The 23211-nt window shown below is 62.8% G+C and overlaps 1 protein-coding gene across 1 annotated transcript in view; it reads right to left on the reverse strand.

Moving 5' to 3' along the window:
• The window catches only part of SH3TC1 (SH3 domain and tetratricopeptide repeats 1), a 38171-nt gene continuing 15346 nt past the window's right edge, over positions 387-23211 (reverse strand). The window contains 16 exon segments of the mRNA XM_021100954.1: positions 387-760; positions 2900-3096; positions 3970-4120; positions 4722-4844; positions 5893-6043; positions 7077-7257; positions 10311-11972; positions 12962-13003; positions 13920-14053; positions 16124-16319; positions 17150-17226; positions 17883-18072; positions 18687-18833; positions 19628-19733; positions 20918-21045; positions 23115-23189. Coding sequence (XP_020956613.1) covers positions 503-760; positions 2900-3096; positions 3970-4120; positions 4722-4844; positions 5893-6043; positions 7077-7257; positions 10311-11972; positions 12962-13003; positions 13920-14053; positions 16124-16319; positions 17150-17226; positions 17883-18072; positions 18687-18833; positions 19628-19733; positions 20918-21045; positions 23115-23189 — 3818 coding nt within the window. The 3' untranslated portion in view covers positions 387-502.

Raw genomic sequence — 23211 nt, forward strand, 5'->3', positions numbered from 1 at the left:
GGCTCTGGAGCTCTGCCCCTACCTACCTGCTGTGTGACTGTGGGCAAGGCGCCTAACTTCTCTGTGCTGCTGTTTCTTCCACTGTAAATGGAGACGATAGTCCTGACCTCGCAGGGCGGTTTGTGGGTCAAAGGCAGAGCGCGGTGCCGGAGCCGTGGTGAGGACCCAGGGACAGAGAAGGAGCCCGGGGGGGGCCGTCTCCCCTTTGATGGCTTTGTGGGGGAGGCACTCTGAGTGACCAGCCGGGGGACCTGGCCTGGGGCTGTTGGATTCCCAGGCCTGCCTGCTCATACCCAGAGGGGCAGGGGGGCAGCAGCAGGTGGCCCCCAGGGACCTGATGCCCAGATCTCCCCAGGAGGCAGCCCATGGAGGGAAGCCTGCCGAGCCCAGGTTTCTGCAAAAATATTTATTACTATCTGACCCCTGCCCTCATGCCTCCTCTTCCCAGGAGGCGCGTCCCGCTGGAAACACAGGCACAGAAGGAGACCACGGCTCTCAGGGCTCAGGGCGGGGGCCCGGGGACCAGCCAGGGTGCCCGCCCGCAGCACCGCCCAGGGGCCAGGTGGCCCCGGCGGATGTTGAGCTCGGTGGCGAAGGTCCGGGCCTTCTGGTAGAAGAAGAGGGACTTCTCGCGGTCCAGGAGGAAGTTGTGGTAGATGGCGGCCAGGCGCGTATAGATCTTCATCTGTGCCTTCTTGTTGCCCAGGTCCACGGCTGCCGCCAGGGCCAGCTGGTAGTACCCGGCCGCGTCCAGCGGGTCCTGGAGGGGAGATGGGGTGTGACCGATGGGAGAGCTCCGCCCAGGGGGACAGTGGGGCTCTCCGAGCGGTGTCCCCAAAGGCTGCATCCCACCTGCTACAGGTGGAGACCCAGACTTGGCACCCAAACCTGTCGTATTCCCAGCCCCACCCTTCGAGCTGGGACACACCAGGCGCAGGCTGAAGATGGCCCAGTTTCAGAGACACCCGTCAAGGATGGAGCGAGTCCCCTAGGGTCCTGTCTGGCCCTCTTTCTCCTCCCATCCCTGGTTCCACGCAGGGGAGTCTGCGTGGCACGCAGGGCCTGAGGGGACCCCTCTCCCTCCTGGCCACGTGGAGGAGGGTGTGAGGTCAGGGAGTTGCAAGGCGCCTGCGAGGTGAAGGCAGAGCAGTCACGGTCAAGGTCATGGCGAGGCTGAGGGCGGGAATGGCCTGGGAGGCCTTTGGGAAGGAAGCGGAGTTCTCTGCCCCTTGACCCCAGGCGCCTGCCCGGCCAAGGGAACTTTGTCTCAGCTGTAGCCCTGCCCTTTCCTTCCACTCCAGGGGTGATAGGAGGAGAGACTGGCGCCCGTGCCAGGGTCAGGGGTGAAGGAGCGTTCGGCCTGGCCTTGATCAGACACCTGGGCCTGGAGCTGACCCCTGGCCCTGCCCCAACCCCACCCCACCCCCATCTTGGGCGAGTATGCCCACATCCTCAGCCTCAAGTTTCCCCTTCTTGTTTTGAGCTGAAGAAGCTCACGCAGCTCACTGACCAGCTGCGGTCGTGTCGGCGTGGCCCCAGCCTCAGACAACCCGGGCAGAGGGCTCTGGGCATAGAGAGCTCCGGCGAGGTCAGCCCAGCCCTGCTTCACACCCAGGCTCCCAGCCCCGTGCAGGGAGAGGGGGGCACAGATTCGGGGAGTGAGCAGGGTGGCAGGGCCCCAGAGGCACAGGCTCGGGGTCTCAGTCCTATGCCCACAAGGTCCCAGGACTGAAGCGCCCCCCCAACCCCGCACTGCTCCCAATCCTACCCCAATGGGCCAACCATGCCTGGCCTCAGTCCCCGCCCCCCCCAGCTCTGTGCTGTGCGGGCACCAGCTCTTCAAAGCATTTAAAGAGCCAACCACACAAATCCTGGACACACAGAGCCTCAACCGTACTGAGCCTGGGCAGCATGGGACCTGCACAGAACAGAGCCTGGAAAGCACAGAGCTTGGACAGCACAGGGTCTGGGGCTCAGCTGTGGGGGTCACCAATGCCCATGGGACCCCCCCAGCACTGCCTTGCTGAGACTTCACAGAAGGCTGCACTGACTAATTATGACCACCAGCTGTCGCCAGGGAGCAGCCAGGCCAGTGGTGGGGTGTGGGGGGGTCTTCTCCTGGCGCCCCAGCTCCTAGATGCCATCTGTGGGCGGGGGTGGAGAACTCAGTCCCTGGGCCGGGGCACCCTCATTCCTCAACTGACACAAAGCAGGATGCTGTGCAGGTGCAATGCCAGACCTGGAGTGGGGGTGATGGGGCATCTGCCTGGGGCGGGGGAAGGGGGGGCGAGGAAGAGGAGGGAGCCTCAGCCCTTGAGGGCGTCCACTGCGGGGCCCAGAGATGGAAGGAAAAGAGGCCCCAGCTCCCACCCCCGAGACTCCGACAGCTGGGGGCCCAGCCAGGGGCTTGAGTGACGTCCCTGCGATAAACGCCAGGCAGGTCACACCCCATCCAGGATCCCAGTTTCCTTCTCTGTGACATGAGATGAGCCAGACCCGTCTCCATTCGGGTGTCATGAGGCTTCCCGTCTGGAAGACTGGCGGGCTTCCTGGAGGAGGTGCCAGAGTTCGGGTTGCACCTTGCAACGTGGGCCTCCGAGAACAGTGACCACCCTTTCCCTGCCCGAGGCATCTCTTTAGCCCCCTCCCACGTGGGTCACTCCTGCTGTCAAGACGTAGCTTTGCAGGCACCTCCTCCAGGACGCCCTGCGGACTACGCCCCCGTTAGTCCTTTACCCAAAGGCTGCCAACATCTATTCGCACGTCAGCCTCCCCCGCGGACCCCGGCGTGCGGGCTCAGCAGGGTCCACCGCGTCGTCGCCTGCTCCTCCCAGGGCCAGAGCTTAGGGAGACCGCGGGGCTGGAGCCACCCCCACCCGGGCCGTGCCCACAGCGCCACCTTGAGGTCATAGAAAATGATGTCGCCCAGCGCCAGGTACACCTTCACGTAGTACAGCGTCTCGTCGTCAAACTCCAGCGGCGAGGAGCAGAGCGAGAGCGCCTTGAGGTAGAAGTGCTCGGCCAGCTCGCCTTGGCCCAGCCGGTGGTGCAGGGCGGCCAGCCGGTGGTAGGCCACTCGCTCGTTCAGCCGGTCCCCTGGGGACGCAGGGGGGACAGTGAGGACCCGGCTGTGGGGCCGGGGGCGGGGGGCTCGGGCCAGCCGGGAGCTCTGGGGACAGCGCCCTCTCAAAGCTCCAGCCTGACCCTCCCCGTCCCCAGACCCTCACCCGTCTGTGAAGGGGGCCTAATAGCGTCAGGTCCGGCTCAGGGATGCGACAGGCCTGGACCAGGATGCCCCCGCTCCGGGACCTCTGGCTACTGTTTTGACCCCGAGAACGACAGTCCCGCGGTCTGTGCACCTGCAGGCACCAGGGCTCCCAGTCGATGTGCAGACACAACCTTCGGCCCCCCTGCTGTCTTGTCAGCAGCCCCCACCCTGTCGTCACGGAGTCCCCAGGCCCTGCTGTCTCCAGGACGCTGGCCGAGGCACACCCTGCTGTGGACCTACTGTGTGCCCGGCCCTCTTGGGCTCTGAGTCTTGGGGAGACAGACGGCCCGGAGCAGTGTATGGTGGACAGAGGGATGCGAGGCCTGAAGGGATGGCTTTCTGGAAACGTGACTGGGAGTCGGCCGGCTGGAGGACAGCAGGGGTGGCTGGGAGCGGGGACGGAAGAACAGGAGGGGACAGCGTGCAGAAAGACACAGGGTGGCCCCGCCTGGCAGGTTCAGGAGTGTCCGGGATACAGGCCCACCTTGTGGTCAGCAGGGAGGGAGCAGCAGAGCGGGTGATGGAAGTCCACCCACAGCCAGCATGGCACTTCCAGAGACCCCGGGCAGAGCGGGCTTTATGCTGCCCTCCCAGCCTGCCCGGCCCACAGGACCCACAGCCATGCTCAGCCATCTTCCGCCTGCTGCTCCCGCCCTCAGACCCCGGAGACGGAGCCCCGGTGCGGCCAGAGGGTGGCTTACCCAGGGTGATGCTGAGCGCCAGGGCCGTGTGGGCGAACTCCAGGCCCTCCTGAGGCACCTCCATCTCTGCCAGCAGTGCCACCAGCTTGTTGCACAGCCGCAGCTCCGCCTCCTGGTTCCCTGTGGTCGTGGCCAGGGGCAGCGCCCGGTCCTGTGAGCACAGGTGGATGGGTCAGGCCAGCCCAGAACTGGTACCCCCGGCAATGCCCCATGTCCCCCCATCCCACGGGAGCTTTACGCAGCTCTGCCCTGAGAAAGGTCGGCTCAGTGGTCGTGACAACCCCAGGGCCCCTGGGCCGTGAACAAGGGGCTGCACCGCACAGCCCCAGACCAGCCCTGCTCCTCCTGGGCGACGAGACCTTGACCAGGGCATCCAACACCCCGCTGGGCTCTAAAGATGCCACGTCCATCTGCACCCTGGGCTGAGCCGTGCGTGTGAGCTGGGCAGACAGCAGGGAGAAGCCGCAGGGAGGCACAGGCGGACCTGGGCCCCGGTCTGGGCCCTGCCCTTGATGCGCTGTGTGACCTTGGCCATGCCCCTGTGCCTCTCTGAGCCTATTCCCTCATCTGCAAAATGGGGACAGGCCTTGAGGCCCAGGGTGACCGGATTTTTGGGATGCGTGCCCTCCTTCCTTCCCTCCCTGGGAGGTGCAGGGATGAGAGCATCCCCGATGAAACCATGGGGCGGGGGGGTCCTGCTTCCAGGAGGGAGGCCTCTGTCCACCACGCCTGCGCCCCTGAGGCCCTCTCACCCGGTAGAAGGACACGGCTTTCTCACGCTCCCAGGTCCCGTTGAAGAAGATGTCGCCAGCCGCCTCAAAGAGCTGCAGCCCCAGGCTGGGGTCCCCGGTGTACAGGGCCGCGTTCTGTGCCACCTGCGGGACACAGAAACTCTCAGGGGACCCACCATGCCTGGCAGGGGGCCAAGTCCACTGGGGGGGGGGCGTCACAGCCACCTCTCGGCCGCCCGGGACCCCTCGATTGCACCGACAGCGGGGGTCCTTTCCCCTCACTCTCGGTGCCTGTGCGTCGGGGCCCTCGTCCCGGGTGAAAGTCGGTAATCAAGCCCTGTGTCCTGAGAGGAGGCCTTTAGAGCCAAGGCCCCAGGGGCCCGCAGCTATGGGCTGGGGCGGCGCTTGGGACGGAGCTCAGAGCCCGCCTCCGAATCCCGCTGGCCACTTCTCCGCTCGGCTTCACCGGGGGCTCCCGCACCCTGACCCCCGGCCCCACCACCTTCCTCCCGAGCCCTCGGCAACACCTGACCACACACCCACTTGTCTCTCCCGCGGAGGACGGAGCTGTCATCCAGGCCTTTGCATGTGCCTGGCGCATGGTAGGTGCTCAGCAAACACGGTTGAGGGAGTGACCGAGCGGACGAGCCCTGGCCCCCAGTCCAGTCACACCCCCTGCACCTCCGGGCTTTGCCCCTGAGAGCCCCAGCGCAGAAGCAGCCCTGCCCAGGTGGGCACTGCCCCCTGCCATGCCACTCAAACAGCCCCCGTGACCCCAGGCCGACCTGAGCTCACCCTTCGGCTCCTTTCTGGGCGCAGCCCCCACCCTGGCTGGTTTTGTTCCCTGAGGAGGCTGCCCGCCTCAGCCGCAAGCTCCCGATCTGGGGGCCTGGGCGCCTGGCCCAGGGGACGCCTGCAGCAGGTGCTCAGAAAGGAGAAACCCACAGGGCTCAGGGCCCCCTCGATGCGCTGGAGACCACGTCGTGTTTGAGAAAAAGCACCTCAAACGGAGCTCATGTGATGCTTGTGGTTTCTAAGGAGCGATGCCGCCTGCGGCCGGCCGAGGGGCTCACTGGCACACTTACGGGGCGCTTGCTGTGTACCAGCACGGAGGTGGGTGTGTGGGGGCACGCGCCTCTGCCCTGAGCTCAGATGGGAGATGCTGGGGGAGGGTGCCCGGCCCCGCACGCACCTGGATGTACAAGTCCACCAGCTCGTTCTGCTGCAGGATGTAGTAGATCTTCCCCGCCTGCAGCCAGGCCTGTGCCTCCTTGTCCTTCTGCTGGAGGTCAATGAACACCCCCAGGCTGCGCTTGGTATAGTCCAGCGCCGATTTGTAGGCCCTGCAATTAGGCGCGACCGTCAGAGCCGCACGTGGAATGGACCGGGCCCTCCCTGGGGCTGGTCTGGCCACGGTGGGCTTGGAACAGCGGGAGCAGGAACAGAGCTGGTGCTGCCCAGGCCGGGGGGCGGGATGGCATCGGATGAACACCTGCCAGCAAAGAGGACAGAAGCCCCGGGGAGGGAAACGGGGGACCACGGGCTGGGCGTCTCTGCCTTACTTCCCCAAACACAGGCCCACGTGCCTCCAGACACAGCTGGGATTGTGGCCGCTGAGCAGGAGTTAGAGTTTGTCCACACCGGAGGTTCTCACACAGAGTGGGCATCAGAACCACCCAGGGGGCTGTTCGAAGGCAGGACGCAGGTGGCTCAGGAAGTCTGGAGCCAGGCCTGGGAATGTGCATCTCCCCCAAGCACCAGGGGGTGTGGACGTTGCTGGGCAGGGGCCCCACTTTGAGGAGCATGGATCTAGGGTGCTGGCGCATTGGTCCTGCCGGGAAACCTAGGCCCGAGGATGAGGGGCGGAGGCCAAGACTGGCCCATCTCCCCAGTCCTGGGGACCCCGGTTCCCTCCCTGCTCTCAGGGACCCCGCCTGGAGGGGTGTAATGAGACTCTGGTGGCCTGTGAGCTGTGTGGCCTGGCTGTTTGTCACCCATCCTCATTCAGGATGCTCCAGGCAGGCGCGCACAGCACAGGCAACCCTGAAACCCTGCCCTGGGGAGGCGCGGGTGCAGCCAGCTGCCTCTGTGGGTGAGACCCCTCCGGGCACACATGGCTGCAGTCCTTGTGTCCAAGGAGACAGCCGAGAACCAGGCAACCTGGCCCAGAGCTGGACCAGTGGACGAAACCAGGGCAGCCAGGGGCCAGCTTCCAGAAGCCACCCCGGCAGGACGAACGGCCCAGAACCCAGGCTCTGCCCTTCCTGGGGACGAGACCAGGCTGCTGGCTCAGGGCCCGTCTGCCACCGAGGAGGAGCTGTCCTGGATGGTGGTCCAGCATCCTCTCGCCCTCCCCTCCCCCAGGCCGGCCCTTACCGCTCGGTGCCCAGGGACAAGTAGAGCTGGCTGATGGTCTCCAGGAGCTGCCCCTCCAGTGCCTTGTCGGCCACCCTGCGGGCCAGCGAGAGCTGGAACTCGTGGTAGACGACACACTGGGCCTCGCTGGGCATGACTGTGCTGTAGAAGTGACACAGCCGTTGGACGGCCTGCAGCTGGCCTGGAGGAGACAAAAGGAAGAGGCCCCATCATGCATTGCAGAGACGCTTGCAGGGTCAGAGGCCCCCTGCTCTGTGCCTGCCTCTGTGAGCTGGGGTCATCGCACTGGGGTCAGGCTGGCTGTCCTGCTCAAGGTCACACAGCCAGCGAGCAGCCTGTGCAAAGGTCCTGGGGTGAGGGAACAAGGCAGGGAGGTGCAAAGTGACATCCCAGATCTGAGGGGACAGGCAGGGCACGTCACGAGTGCCCAAGAGACAGCACCAACCACTTGTCTATTCCCCAGCCGGGCGGTTCTGGCCAGGCTCTCCCACATTTGGACACCGTTTCTGCTCCACGAAGCTCCTCCCGGCCAGACAGCAGCTGTTCTCACACTGAGCTGACCAGGCAGGGAGCACTGACGCCCCCAGGATGCAGACGGGTGCGCCGAGGCCAAAGCCGAGTACCAAGTCTGGGGCCTCCGGCACCAGCATCCCGGGGCCCATGCGCCTTCGTGAAGCCAGGCTCCAAGCCCACAGCCCTACTTTCCTTTCCTAAAACCAGAGGGCTGGGAACAGGGAAGAGAAGGATGAACGACCCTGGCAACCAACCAACCCTAATGGGCCCCAGAGCACACGCCCCCGGAACAGCAGAAGCCACGTTCTTCCGGGCCCCCTGGACAGACCAGGGGCGGGATTGCAAAATTATTCCTCATCAACGTAAAAGCATTGAAATCACAGGAGCACGGTCTCCAGCTACAGCGGAATGACATCAGAAATCAGCAACAGAAGGGAGTTTGGGAAATTCTCAAATCTGTAGAAATAAACAGCATATTCCTAAATAACCAGGGGGGCAAGGAGGAAGTCACGGCAGAAACCAGGTGTTTGAGCTGAGTGAGCATCAGCCTACAACCGACCACAACCCAGGGATGCAGAGAGGGCAGGGGATGCAAAGGGGGCAGGGGATGCAGAGGGGGCAGGGGATGCAGAGGGGGCAGGGGATGCAGAGGGGCAGGGGAAGCAGAGGGGCAGGGGATGCAGAGGGGGCAGGGGATGCAGAGAGGGCAGGGGAAGCAGAGAGGGCAGGGGATGCCGAGGGGGCAGGGGATGCAGAGAGGGCAGGGGATATAGAGATGGCAGGGGATGCAGAGGGGGCAGGGGATGCAGAGGGGGCAGGGAAGCAGAGAGGGCAGGGGATGCGAGGGGCAGGGGATGCAGAGAGGGCAGGGGAAGCAGAGAGGGCAGGGGATGCAGAGAGGGCAGGGATATAGAGATGGCAGGGGATGCAGAGGGGCAGGGGATGCAGAGGGGCAGGGGAAGCAGAGAGGGCAGGGGATGCCGAGGGGCAGGGGATGCAGAGAGGGCAGGGGAAGCAGAGAGGGCAGGGGATGCCGAGGGGGCAGGGGATGCAGAGAGGGCAGGGGATATAGAGATGGCAGGGATGCAGAGTGGGCAGGAGATGCAGAGTGGGCAGAGGATGCAGAGGGGCAGGAGATGCAGAGGGGGCAGGGGACGCAGAGGGGGCAGGGGATGCAGAGGGGCAGGGGACGCAGAGGGGCAGGGCTTAGAGGGGCTTCACTGCTAGAAATGCTGATGTTAAAAAAAGGATAAAGATTTCCAACAAAAAACCTAAACGCCTCCCCTTAAGAAACTAGAAAAAGAAAAGTTAACTACACTCAAAACAAACCAAAAGAAGGAAAAACAAAAGTTTGGGCATAAATGATAAAATAATAAACTAGAGAGTAGAAAAACCATAAAGTCAATGAAACCGAATGATGGTTCTTTGAAAAGATTAACAAAATTGACCACTCTTAGCTAGACTGATCAAGAAAAAACAGAAAGAGGATGGAAATGACGAAAATCAGGCGTGAAAGAGGAGACATTACTACAGACCTCTCGGAAGGAAAGGGGATCCTATGAACAGGTGTAAGTGACCAAAAGGTTTGATCTCTAGATGAAACAGATAAATCCTACAAGGACGCAAACTACCGAAATGGATGAAAAAAGGAGCCAGAACAAGCCCTGGGTGACCCTTGGGTGTCACCCCCTGCCTTTAGTCTCCTTACCCTCCAATGTGGGGGAGGGGAAACAATGAGACCCGGTGGGTCCCCCAGCTCAGCTCTCCCTGGTCGGAATCCTCCCGCGCCCGGGGTGGTGGGGGTGGTCACGGGAGGTGTCTGAGAGGCCCGTGGGGACCGCAGGCCATTGATGAGCACCGCCAAGGACCTGCCCGAGGTCATGGGGTGGGGACCCATCTCTTGATTCCTCCTAGAGGTCTAGACAGTCCTCTTCCTGCCTTGGTGAGGGATCTACATCCTTCAATGGCTCCCCAGCGCTCTTAGGAAAAGTACCAAACCACAGTCTGCCTCCTGGGCCCCTGCACCTGATCCACTCACTCCAGACTGTGCCTCCCTGCACAGCCCAGCTCACTCGCCCCAGGGCCTTTGCACAGGCCGCTCCTTTTGCCAGCCTTCCTTCTGTCCTCATCCCTCAGACCGAGCGGACGCCCCGACCCACGAGGCAGGGCCTGGAGCTGCCACCAAGATGAGCACCGCCTCTGGGGCTCTCGTGACCTGGGTCTGTTTGCCCCGAGGGAAGACCACTCAGGTGTTGCCTGCAGGGGGAGCCCTGCAGAGCCTGGTGTACCCACACGGGCTGCTGCTGGATGCAACACTGCCCTGCATCTGTGCAGGGAGAGGCCCAGGAGGCAGCACAGCGAAAGCACCCAGCGCGCAGGGTCCACCGGCCCCTCGGCTGGGCTGGCCTGGCCTGGGCTACGTCCAGGGTCACCCACGGCCCGTTTCCCCGAGACGGCCAGGATTCCCGGCCTTGGGACTTTCAGTGCACAGAGCAGCAGGGTCCCGGGCAAATGGGGACGAGTGGGTGGCCCTGGTGATGTCGGGCCCGGCCTGGGAGGCTCTCGAGGCGCCTGCAAGCATCTGTGGTTTCCACTGCTCAGCATGCTCAGCGGAAAAACCACCCCTCACCTCTGATCTGCAAACCCCAGGTGTGCTCTGAGCAGAGATGGAAAGAAAACTTGCTTTTTTCTTTCCAGGAAGCCAGGGTGCCCGACACTTACTCTCGAGATGGTCCCCCTCCACGGCGACCAGAAAGGCCCACTCGTAGTAGCACTTGCCCTGCCGCGCCAGGGCCCTGCGCGTGCACAGCTGGCCCAGCCGCAGGAGCACCTGCGTGAAGTCGGGGCCGCACTCGCCGCTGGGCAGCCGCGAGAAGAGCTTCACAGACTCCAGGAAGTAGTGCTGGGCCAGTCCGCCGGCGCCCGCCTGCAGGCACAGGGCCCCGAAGTTGGCCAGGACCACGGCCTGGTTCCGCGCGTGGCCCAGGCGCCTGGCGACACGCAGGGCGCGGTAGTAGCCCTCGGCCGCCCGGCGGGTCCGGCCTGTCCTCTTCAGGGCGATGGCTGTCATGTTGGCGATCACCCCCTCCTGGTCCAGGGTGGCCGCCGCCGCCTCCAGGATGGACTCCAGGATGGCCAGGGCCAGCGGGCTTTGCCTGTGAAGCACGTGCAGCCAGGCGAGGGCCACCAGGTGGTCCACGACCCTGCGGCCGCCAGTCTGGGCATCCATTTCCGCGGCCCGTGTCATGAGGGCGATGGCCCTGCCGTGCTGGCCATGCTGGCTGTGCAGCCGGGCCAGGCTGGCATAGAGGGGCCCGTGCAGCGTCCGCTCCGGGGCCGAGGCCGGGGAGGCCAGCGCCTGCCTGAGGTAGTGGGCGAGCTGGGAGGGGAGGCGGTGGAGCCGGGGGCAGTTCTGCAGGACCAGGGCCGCGCTCCAGAGGGCACTGCCCAGCGAGCCCTGTGCCCGCAGCGAGGCCACCTTGACGCAGCCCAGCGCCAGGTGCGGCAGGCACTTGCGGCTGTAGGCGTCCGCCAGGAGCAGGTAGCAGTTCATGGGCCACGAGGCGCGCGGGGACGCCGAGGTCCCCAGCAGCAGCAGCAGCCGCTCCAGGAAGGGCAGGGCCTCCTCGGGCTGCTTGAGGCAGGTGTGGTGCTTGGCCAGCAGGAAGCAGGCCCGGGCCTCGGCCTGCAGGCTGCGGCCGCAGATGGCCCGCCGCAGGGCCAGCCTCAGGAGTCCCGCCTCGGCCTCGGTGCCGACGTGGCCAGGCGTCCCCAGCAGCAGGGCCAAGGCCTTGGGCACCAGCTGTTCACACTTCTCCCGGTTCTTCTGCCGCAGGTGGACAGAGGCCAGGTTGGTGTACAAGGCCACTGCCAGGAAGAGGTCGCCAAAGCGGCCCCCCAGCGCCCCCAGGGCTTCCTCGAAGTACACCCGGGCCTGGGACAGCTTCAGCCGCCGCACGCACAGCCGTCCCAGGAGGAAGCAGAGCCTGGCGAGCGCCATGGGCAGCTCGGCCTTCTTGGCCGCCCCCCGGGCCTGGGCCAGGCGCCCGGCCAGCTCCTCCTCATCAGTGAAGCCACAGAACACTCTGCTCAGTCGCGGCAGGGAGAGGCTGTACAGGCCACGGAAGCGGGCCTCGAACCCGGGCGCGTCCAGGAACCGCAGCAGCGAGCCCAGGGCCTCCGGGTCGGCCCAGGCGTCCCCGGTGTCCAGGAGGAAGGAGGGCTCCTCGGTGTCCGGCGAGCTCGAACCACTGGATGCTCTATGGACGCCCCAGGACCCTGGCTCCTCGGGGAGGCCCTGGCAGGACTTGCATTGTTCTAGAACATTCTTCACCCTCTGCAGAGTCTCAGGCGGCTCCGGGTGCAGGCAGGGTGTGGACGTTTCTGCAAATCAGCAAATCCCCCAGATGGATTAGGGTCTGATCCGAGTCATGCTGGGCTGGGGGCGTCTCTCCCCGAACAGCAGTGTCTCCACCGCCTTCCCCAAGGGGCCGCCCTGAGCATCTGAGATTTGCGTGGAGCACCGAGGGCAGTGCTGGCCATATGCGGGGCCACAGCAGATCTGGCTGCTGGGAGAACATGGAGCGGCTGGCCAAGCTTTTACCAAACGCCCCTCCTCTCTTGGTCCCACCTGCTCGGCCAGGGCCGGAATCCCCAGGAAACCATGAACAGCCAGGCAGAGCTACTGAGCAGCGTGGGCTCAGGAGCACCCGCAGAACTGATAGCAGCAGCCACGGTGGAGGACAGCGGCGTCTGTGTCCACCTGTCCAGCTCTAGCACCGGGGCCAACCCAACAGGAAATATTGCAAAGAGCTCTCAGACCCCGGGCCGCCCTCTTCTTCTTGGCTGGTCTGGGAATCTGAGGGCAATGGTTGCTAAAGGGTTAAAAAAAAGAGCATGGTGAATCTGGGGACAAGGAGCTGCCCCCAGCTGCCCGCCTAGGGACTGTTGGCTTTGGATGGACTCAGGGCGCAGAGGCAGGTCCAGCCTCTAGGAGCAAACAAGCTACATTTCCTGCTGGAAAAACACGGGCATGTGTTTGGAAGGAGTAAACTGGGATCTAAAGACTCTTCTGTTTCAAGCTCCCTTGTAAGAAAATATATTCAAAACTGTCTGCTGGTCTGTAAAGGTTGGGCATTTTCAAAGTTAAGCGTGGTTGGAGCTCCCTTGTGGCTCAGTGGGTTAAGGATCTGGCACTGTCACTGCTTATCCAGCCCCCCCACGGGGATGGCCTCCTCGCTCACCAGCCCTTCCCCACAGGAGTGAGTCTGCCGCCAGCACCCACCCATGCCTGGCTCTGTCCTTTGCCCGGAGCCACCCCAAGGCCCAGCCCCATGACCGGAGGGACCCCGGGCCGTGTGGGAAGAACTTACCGAGTTCTTACTGCTGCTCGAGCTCAGCGTCTTCTGCTGTGTCTGGAAAGGGAGACAGGGAGCCATCACCCTTGGGCCAGCGAGTACCCTCTGGGTCCAGGGCCATGTCAGGTGGAGGTGGCCCCAGGATATGACAACCCTGACACCAGTTCTGGGGCGGGGGGCAGAGCGAGAAGGGGTGGGGGCCTTGGCCGGGGGATGGGGGTTGCTGATGGAGAAGCCCCATCTTCCAGGATGGGCCCCCACCCCTGCACGACTCCATCCTCCCCAAGAGGCTGTCAGCTTCTGCAGCTCCCCTCTGGGAACAAAGGACACACATACCCCCACCACCATTCCGCTGGCTCTCCCAGGGATTAACCCCCCTCCTCATCCCACTGCCAGCACTGCCCCACGCCTCAGTTCCCGCCTCCTGAAAATGGGCTGACACTAACAGCCCACGCGTTGCCATAGAAACCAGAGGAGAGAAAGAGCAGTCAAAAGACACTGGAACGTGAAGTGCTGTCGACTACACAGCAGCTGATCTAAGAAGCGGGTGAGGTGGACAGAGTTGCTGCTGTAAACGGCAGATGCAGCCAGAACCATCCAGCACTCTCCTGAATGACTGTGCAACCTCACCGAGCCCAGTGCCAATGAAACAAGGTTAACATGTACCAGCAGCTCAGCCCTGTGGGAAAGCGGCTTAGCTCTGCATCCTTCATTGTTCGTCCCGGAACCTACCCCAAGAAAGCTGTCCTAAATCACTGGCTGTAGGGAGCTCCCTGGTGGCTCAGAAGGTGAAGTGTACTGCCATGGCTCAGGTTGCTGCTGTGGTGCGGGTTTGCACCCTGGCCAGGGAACTCCCGCATCCCGCAGGTGCAGGAAAAAAAAAAAAAACTGGGCTGTAGGGTGATGCTGCTGCAGCCATGCTGGGGGGGGGGGAGTGCGAGGAGCCGCGTCCCCACCCGCAGCCCCCACTTACCCAAGCTGTACACAGCACAGACGTCCTTGCCCGACACCCTGCTCAGGAGCTGCCTGGCGTCCTCCTCTGAAAAACGTCCTTCACTGCTGAAGAAAGACCTCTCCTCTTCATCGAGAAAAATCACATTTTCCAAGCTGGAAAAAAATAAAGCACACGTTAGATTGGAGGTTGCCAACGTACACGCATCACGCAAAGACCCTTTCCCATGTCCTTGTCTGCCAGCCAGCCACGGCACACCTACCCTGGACCCAGTGGTGAAGATAGCAAGATAAAAACAAAATAGATCCTGCCCTCAGTGATGCTCCTTCTGGCTGAAGGCAGATGCCCAGGAGCAGGAAAAGCTGTAACAGAGGCAGTGGATCCCAGCATCCTGGGAAGGTGAGCTCCTGGACAGCCTTCAAAACCCTACCTCAAATGCCCCTTCCCCTGCGAGGCCAGCCAAAACGGCTGCAGGCAGACTCAATCCCTCCACACTGTAAGCTTCCAGACTATAAGCTTCCAGAGCCCCTCGCACAACCTCTGCCGGTACTCTTCCGACGTACTCGAGACAAACACAGAGCCCCAGAAAGTCAGAGAGAGGAAAAACAGGAAGAAACAGAGGGAAGGAAGAAGGAGGAGGGGCCCACTTCTGCTTACAGGATTAAATTACCAGCATAATATGAAATATTCAAATGTACTCTGGAACTTGGAGCTGTTTTAGGAAGTTAAAGAAAATCAGGGAAGGAGTTCCTGTTGTGGCGCAGCGGAAACGAACCTGACTAGTAACCACGAGGTTGTGGGTTCGATCCCTGGCCTGGCTCAGTGGGTTAAGGATCCAGCCTTACCATGAGCTGTGGTGTAGGTCACAGACGCGGCTCGGATCCTGCATTGCTGTGGCTGTGGCGTGTGCTGGCGGCTATGGCTCCAATTCAACCCCTAGCCTGGGAACTTCCATGTGCTGCGGGTGGGTGAGGCCCTAAAAAAACAAACAAACCCCCCCAAAAAAACAAAAAGAGAAAATCTCAGAGTACAAGTAAAACAGGCCTGTATTCCTCAAAAAATGTCAGGACAGAGAGACAGGAACTGTCTAAGATTAGGCGCGTGAGACTAAAGAGCCAAATAACCAGCAGCATGGGATCTGGAATTTTCTTTGTTTAGAGACGGAATTACTGGGAAAACCGGCGAAATCTGAATAAGGCCCTCAGATAACAGGCTGCTGCTGCTGTTAGTTTCCTGACTTTGAGAGTCGCGCTGTGGTCAAGGCTGCTCTGATTTCAGAAACACGTGCTGCATTATCTAGAGGTTAAGGGACAGGTTTCCAAGTCACTCCCAAGGAATCGAGAAGAAAAAAACATTTTTTAAAGAGGAGAAAGTAAATGTCATAAATTGCTAACATTGGAGTTCCCCTCGTGGCTCCGCGGAAACGAACCCAACTAGCATCCACGAGGACTCAGGTTCGATCCCTGGCCTCGCTCAGTGGGTTAAGGATCTGGTGTTGCCGTGAGCTGTGGTGCAGGCCGGCAGCTGTAGCTCTGATTTGACCCCTGGCCTGGGAACCTCCATGGGCCGCGAGTGTGGCCCTAAAAAGACAAAAGACAAAAGACAAAAAACAAAACAAAATAAAAGTTAAATTTAACTTTTCCCTAAGTCTGAAATAATGTCAAAATAAAATAAAAAGGAATAGCCACTGGTTTGTTCATTAATCAAAAGAGGAAAACTCAGAGTTCCCGCTGTGGCTTGGCAGGTTAAGAGCCTGACTAGTATCCATGAGGTTGAGGGTTTGATCCCTGGCCTCGCACAGTGGATTAAGGATCCGGTGTTGCTATGAGCTGTGGCGTAGGTCGCAGACACGGCTCAGATCCAGTGTTGTGGCTGCAGCTGCAGCAGCTCTGATTCAAGCCCTAGCCTGGAAACTTCCATATGCCGAGGGTGTGGCCCTAAAAGAGGAGAAAGGAAAAAAAAAGCCTTGGGTTTGTGGTGCTGTCCCCACAGCCCAGGACACTCGTGGACAACTTTGTGTCTCAGGGGCCAACCCCCGAGCCCTCGGCAGGAGGGTCCAGACGGGGACTGCGGTCAGGCCCTGGGGATGGAGGTGGGCACGATGGCAAGGAGGGGTGGGAGGGGCAGGACACTGTCACATGTGTCACCAGGGAAGCAGGTGGATGAGGCAGGGTCCCCAGAGGGCAGAGGGGTGGGCTCCGAAAGGGGGGCCCTCAGCCACTCACTCAGACGCTTGGCCCTGCACACGGATGAGACTCGTCCGCACAAACCCGACCTGGCCGGAGGCCGCGTGCCGGCCCACACACCACGGCAGGCCGGGCACCTGGGCACCCAGGATCTCGATGTGGTCACCACCCTGGAAGGTCATCTCTTCGGGCGCGGAGCCCTGGCAGTCTGCCACGGCCGAGGCCATGCCCACGGCTGCAGAAAGGAGGTCACAGGTCAGCGCCAGGGGCAGGGCCGGTGGGGACTGGGCGGGCAGGAGGGTGGCCCTCGGCCACACGGTCGGTGTCCCTGGCCAGGGAGCATGCTGCCCTGCTGAGGGCTCCACCCAGCACACGGCCAGGCTGCTGAGGCCCCGTGTAGATGACAGCCAGGTGGACCCCGTGAGGGGCTGGATGGCCACGTGGTCCTCGGGGGGTGGGGGCTTTATCCCTCACTGAGGATAAGAAACCAGAGCCTGGACACAGTGACTAAGTCGGCCCAGGTGCCCCCCCGCCCCCCGAGGCAATACACCTGGAAAGGTCTTCCCGTGGGGCCTTACGTCCGCAGGACTGGGACACAGGCCACCCAGAGGCCAGCCAGGCCGGGGCACAGCAGAATGCCCTGGACCAGGAGCCCAAGCTGCTTTCCCAGAAGAAGACCCCGCCTCACACTGGTCCCTCAGTGCACACGGTGAACTCAGCCGGAGCCCCCACCTCTGAGGGGCTTCCTGGGGTCTGATGCGCAGCCGGGGAGAGCAGGGGCTGAGGATGTGCTCTGTCGAACGGGGTGCGGCGGTCACACTCCAGAGGCAGAGGGACCAGACACCCCGGCCCGGCCTGGCCCGGCCTCACCGTGGGCTGGGTGAGCCCGAAACAGCCAGCCGGCCTCTCTGAGCCTCTGTGATCACCCCATGAATGGAGAGGTGTCTAGCTACCTCTTCTGCCTTGGAGAGGACTCAGGGCGAACTCAGAAGCTTCCAGGATGCTGGTGTCCAGCCCTCCTCACCCGCCTCTTCCCCGGGGAAGAAGGGCAGTGGGAATATTTACCCATCGGCTGGATGTCCAGCGTCACAGGTCCACCCATGGAGTCGTTGATGGGGTCCCAGGGCACCCGAAGGGCCCACCTGGAGTGGGGTGAGAAAGGATTTCAGATATGGGGCAGATTGAAACTCATGTTCAGCATTCCCCAGGGACCTGAGCAAAATCCACGCCCCCAGGCATGCACAGGTGTACACACAGGCCCAGCCATGCCCCGAGGTCTGTGCCCCCAGGCCAGGTGCCTCCTGCCTGCCCTCCCTCAGGCTGGCATTCTTGAGGACACCCCTCCATTATGCAGGGAGGTTGCTCAGCCACAGACCCTGAACACGAGGAAATCGAGTTTCTCTCTTTGCTTTGGCTGCCGGGAAGCTCCAAGCCCAGTTTATGCTTGAGGATTAGCACAGGAGTGGGCGCTTACATGCACCTGCCCTAGCCTCCCCAGGCTTTCCCTGCTTTGGTTCTAAATTGCACGGATCCCTGCGTGCTCCCTTACTCTGCGCTCAGGTTAGGCAGCTCTCTCCAGAGCTTTCCAGAATGAGCCAGAACACAAGGCCAGGGCCCCATGCTGCACCCTCCTGGGCCATCTCATCCCAGGAACGCCTGGCTGGGGAGGTGTCAGTGTCCTGTCATGCAGGTGGCTCACACTGTCCCCACCCACTCGCCTTGGCCTGGGATGGACCAGGGCCTGGGAGAGTTTCCTAGAGGACCCGCAGGAAGCAGAGAAACAAAGGTCGGTACCTACTGATGGAACGGAATCAAAGGCTCAGGAGTGGCCACTGCTGCCCTCTCCTCCGAGGATGTGCGCGGGCGGGGGGCCGATGAGTCCACTGTCTGGGCTGCCTCAGCGTGGGGACCCGCTGCAGCCCGCCTGGGGGGCTGGGGGCCAGTGGCCACTCTCACGTGGTGGTCAGCACACAGGACAAAGAAGGGCCCTGTGAAGGGGCAGAGGGTGGTCACGCAGGTGACCGGACACAGGGCAGCTCTCGTTTGCAGGTGGGACCACCCGTTCCCCATGAGGCAGCACCTGCAGGGGTCCCCACTCCCACCCTCGGCCTCCCCAGGGGCCCAGACTCGGGGGCTGGACCTGGCTGGAGTCCCTGCTCCACCTGGCCTTGCCCGGGAGCCTGGCTCGGGCTCACACTCTCTGGGCCTCGGTTTCCTCATCTGTGCAATGAGGGGCCAGGTGTGTGAGCCCAAGGGCCTTTTCTGCTTGGACCCCCACCAGCGAGTCAGCCACAGCCCGCCTCCTCTGTCCTCCTCTGGGAAGGACGTGCAGCAGGAGGCTTGGAGCCCAACTCTGAGGCCACCGTGGCACCAGGAGCGACAGCCAGGTCAGGAACTTGATGGCGGGGGAACGGAGTAGGTGTTGGCAAAAACCCCTTTTCTGTGACTTCCTTGGCGGGGGGGTGGGACCAGGGTCTCTATACTCTGCCCAAAGGCCCCTCAGGCTTCCTCGCCTCCAGAGCCTTCCTGCTGCCTGTGTCCCCAGGCGTCCCCAGTGCAGCGAGGAGTTGGCCCACGTCCCCGTCACCCACGCAGGGCCCACCTTCCTGCACGAGCAGGCTCTCGTGCGTCAGCCTCAAGGCCTCCTCGTCCACGTGGACTTGGATGGCTGTCTCCTCGTCCTCGTCCGGTGCCAGCAGCCAGAAGGTCTGGTCCACGAGCAGGTTTTCCAGGCAGTGAGGCGTGAAGCCTGGGGAGCAGACGGCCTGGTCACCAGTGGGCTCCGGACGGGGGCAGGGGAGCCCTCCTGGTCGGGGGCTGGCCACCAACCAGGCCCGGGGAGACGTCCACCTGCCCTTGAGGCTTCCCAGCAGCATCCACTACCCAGGCGGGCCACGGGTCTGCCCATCCGGGCTGCCAGTGGACCAGCTGTGACCGTGGACAACCTGCCTGGGCCCTGGGAAGTGATTTCCTAGGACCGTCGGCCTCCTCTTGTTTGAGATGGGGCAGGATCATCCGAGGAGGACAGTGTGTTGGGGGAGCTGGCACAGCCCTGGGCAAGGCGCACAGGCAACTGTCACCCTGAGCCTAACTTCCCACTTCCTCAGGCCTCAGACGGGGTGTGGCCGCCAGGCCCCCAGGGAGAGGCACCAAGACCGCAAAGCCTCCCTCAGAACAGGGAGTCTTCGAGAAGGAACATACTGGATGTGTACGGCTGAGTCACTCTGCTGCCCAGCAGAAACGGACGCAACCCCGTAAAGCAACTAAAATAACAGTGAAAAATAAAATCAAACAAAAAGCACTTGGGTTGAGGTTGAAACAAAGGTTTGCTGGTCTGTGCTGCCCTTGGGGCCAAGTCTTGCCCACACCCCGAGCCCCGGGCACCTGCAGCCCCGCCCGTCACCTCCATCCTCCCGGAGAACAGGGGAGCGCCACGAACTAACCTAGTCTAGAGCCCCGAGTGGTAACATAAAGTGTTTGGTGTGTGACAAGTCTCCTCAAGGGGCGACCCCATAACCGGTTCTGGGAGGGTCACCGCTTTACCAAGAGCATGGTAGGTGGAAAACTTCCAGATTTCTTCAAAAGTCTTAAACGTCACCACGATCCGATCCTGGTCGCTGTGGATGGACAGCAGCCTGGCGGACAGCTCCTTACGAGGAAGAGAGAGAAGTAAGAAGCCATCCCCGTGTCCTTGGGCATCTGCTCATCTGGAGGGTGGAGCCGCGCACACGTCGGAAACATCTCGCAGAAACGACCCTGGCGGGGACAGCAGGCACCAGGCCGCCCCTCTTCTGCTCTCGAGCCCGCTGTGGCTCCCCAGTGCTGCTCCAAGCCCCGCTCCTCCCCACAGCAGGCACGGCCTCCACTCTCTGCACCTGCGCCCTCTTCCACTCCGCCCACCTCCAGTCCTACACCCCAGGGACACCAGGTCCTGCCCCCGTGCACCCCAACCCCACCTCCCGTCCCTGCCTGCAGCCTCGACTTCAATCCTACGTCCAGCCTCCCCTCTCCTCTAATATCCAGCCTGTGAACACTCCTGAGGGGGCTGGTGTGTCAAAAGGAACACCAGCTGACACTGACCAAGTGGGCTGGGGAGGGGCGCTCTCGGAAGCCTGACCCTCTGTGAGCGGCACCGCCAGGATTCAGCACGGAGCCAGGACCACCCTGCCTGGCATTGCAGGGGCCACCCCCGGGCAGGGCACGGTGCTGGGTGCTCCATGTCTGCTGTTCTAAGGTCCTCACAGCAGCTCTGGGCAGTCATCCTTCTAAGCATCCCCAGTATGTGGCTGAGGAAGCTGCGTTCCAGTGGCTAAGGGGCCTCGGCCAAGGTCAGGCCGGGCAGAGTGCAAGGTCAGATGGTGACCCCAGGACCTCTGCTGTGGGGAGGCCACCCAGCTCAGCCCCCTTCTCCACCAACGTCCTGCCGGCACGTCCTGGCAGGGGCCAGTCATCAACAAATCAGGGGACAAGGTCCACCCACAGTCCTTTTTACTCCCTAAGGAGAGACTGAAAGTGTCCCTGCAGAAAGGGACTGGGCCATTTGGAACGTGGTGGCCCACATGTGGCTGGGGCTGCAGCGTGTGATGGGTGGTGCCCTGGAGCCAGACATCCAGGAGAGCAGAGGGGGACAAGTCTCAGGGCCACCACCAGGCAAGGCCAGGGGTGGCCTCCCCCTCCCGTGGCCTTGGTCCCAGGAGGCCTGGGCATCATTGCAGACAGACCCTCCTCCTGCTGGGGCCACCGCCCTCTCCTCCCAGCAGTCCTTCTCCACCCCTCACAGTGTGGAGCCCCGGCTCCCGGGCCCACCCAGACCCCCAGAGGGGCCAGACTCACCCCCAGGGCGCGGGCCACCTCCCAGCTGTCGTTCTCCAGCAGGCGGAGCCGGCCCCGCAGGGCCCGCTGCAGGCCGGGGTCCGGGAGTCCGCTCTTCCTGCGCACGGCCAGCAGCTGCAGGGTCAGGTCTGGAAGAGGGCAGATCCAGGTGGGCAGCTGGGGAGGTGCTCCCCGCAAGCCCCCAGCCCACACGCAGAGACGCGGGTTCACGCCCCACGTGCATGGCCTGTGCACACCTCGCATGGCGGCTCCTCTCCCTCCAGCCCCAGTTTCTTTCCTTGTAACTGGGCCACGTGTGACCCGCGTCTCACAGGGAGGGGAGGAAGGGACCGTGTCACAGCCACAGCTCAGAGCAGGCACTTAGCAAATGTTCCCGAGTCACCGTCACGGCGACCTCCAGCCAGAGCTCTCCCACCGCCAAGTTCCCAGAGCACCCCACCTCTAGCAGACACCGCGTGGGTCACCCAGAACTCCAGTCCCACCTCCTGAGATGCCTCACCCCACACCCCTCCAAAAAGACCCTCAGCCCCAGCCCTGCAGGCGGGGGAGCGACCCCTTCGTCCACCACACACCACCCAGGTCACCTGCAAAACCAGGCGGACCCCGCCCTGCTGGCCCCTCCCCACAGGTCTGTCGCGTCTGGGCCCTGACGTCCCTCCAGACAGTTCTCTGGCCCAGCCAGGGGGTCCCCTCCCGACCACCCTGCCTTTGCATGCCCGCACCCCCAATCTCCCTAGACGTTTTTCCTGTGATGTCGTGTTTGCTCTCTGTGACGTCCTGCACGGTGGCCGCCAGCCACACGGGCCCTGAGGTCTAGAGGTGTGGACAGTGTAACTGAGGAACCGGATTCTTTTATTTAAGTTAAATTTAAGCATAAATGGCCAATGTAGCTGCTGCACTAAATAGCACAGCTGCCGTGGTGGTTTCCCATTCCAGGGAGAATAAAACTTGAACGCTTCCCACCTTTCTACAGCACCGCCCTGAGCCTCTGGCTTCCCGCGCCCCCCAACCTCTCCCTCCCTTCCAGCAGGTGGCAGCCTCTCTGCTGCCCTGAGTCCTCAGGACAACTCCCGACCCCTCCCTACTCTACCCCAGGGCCTTTGCACTCACTGTATCTCCACCTAAAGCACCCTCTCCCAGACCCACGCCTGGCTGGCTGCCTTATGATTCAGATCTCAGCTCAAACGCCCCCTGCCCACCCCACCCTTGTTCCCCGCCTCCTTGTCCCCCCCCCAGAGGCCTGGCCACAGGGATCCCCAGAGGGTGGGCGGTTCCAAAGCTGGGAGGGGAGAAAGGAAGGGGAAGGGAAGAAAGAGGGGAGCGCAGAAGGGAGGGAGAAGCCCCCCAGCCCAGCACCAGCCTCGGAACTTTCTAGCTAGGGGCCTGGAGCAAACAGCCCCCCTTGGGGGCAGGGCCAGGGCAGAGCAGAGAGGAAACTTCTGGGAGGAATCAGACCCCTCCCCCCGAAGCCTCACCCCGAATTTCCCAACCAGTTCTAAGACGGCCCCTCCGACTCCAGAAAGAGGATGGGGTTGTATTTTCAATCCTGAAATAATCTGCCTCATTGCTCAACTGTCCTGAGCCTCCCGAGTGACCACGGGCAGCACTGACCGCCCCAAGCAAACGCTGGGGGAGGCAGTCTGGAGGCAAAGGAGAACCGCCCATGATGCTGGGGTATCCGCGTCCCCAGGGCTGGGGCTTGGCCGTGGGGTCCCTGGGGTAGGGGCTGCCTACTGCCCCTCCCCCTCCACCCAGCCTGCCCCTCACCATCAGCGCCCTGTGGGAGCGCCCCCGGCCTGTCCTCAGAGCCCCTCCCTGGGGGCCCTCCCCAGGCCCTGGATGACGGGGTCTCACTTCCCCTGCCGTGGCCTCCAGGGCCATGCCCCCTTCTGCGGGCAGATGCAAATGCAGAGTCCAGGGAGGCCCTCTGCAGTGCAGGCCAGCCCCAGCCCTTGATCCCCGAGTGAAAACGCAGAGTCCTGGGCCTACTCCTGACTCTGCACCAGAGCCTGGGCTCGAGACCGGGGCATCTGCATTCAACCAGCCCTCCTGCCCCCACGGTGCTCTGAAGGCCACGAGAGAGAAGCCTGGGTTAGACGTTCCTGAGTCAGAGGTCCAGGGGATGGGACGGGGACGCCCAGGGGTCCCACCTTCAGGTCCCAGCCCAGACCTAACCCTGCCACGGGGCCCTGGCTACCTGTGGGGTACGATCCCATCTGGCCAGGAGAGGGTCCGGCAGCCGGCTGAGAGGCACCAGGGCTGGGAGCTGCATCTGCAACAGAGGAGGAGAAGTT

This window comes from Sus scrofa, chromosome 8, assembly GCF_000003025.6.
Source record: "Sus scrofa isolate TJ Tabasco breed Duroc chromosome 8, Sscrofa11.1, whole genome shotgun sequence".
Taxonomy (NCBI): domain Eukaryota; kingdom Metazoa; phylum Chordata; class Mammalia; order Artiodactyla; family Suidae; genus Sus; species Sus scrofa.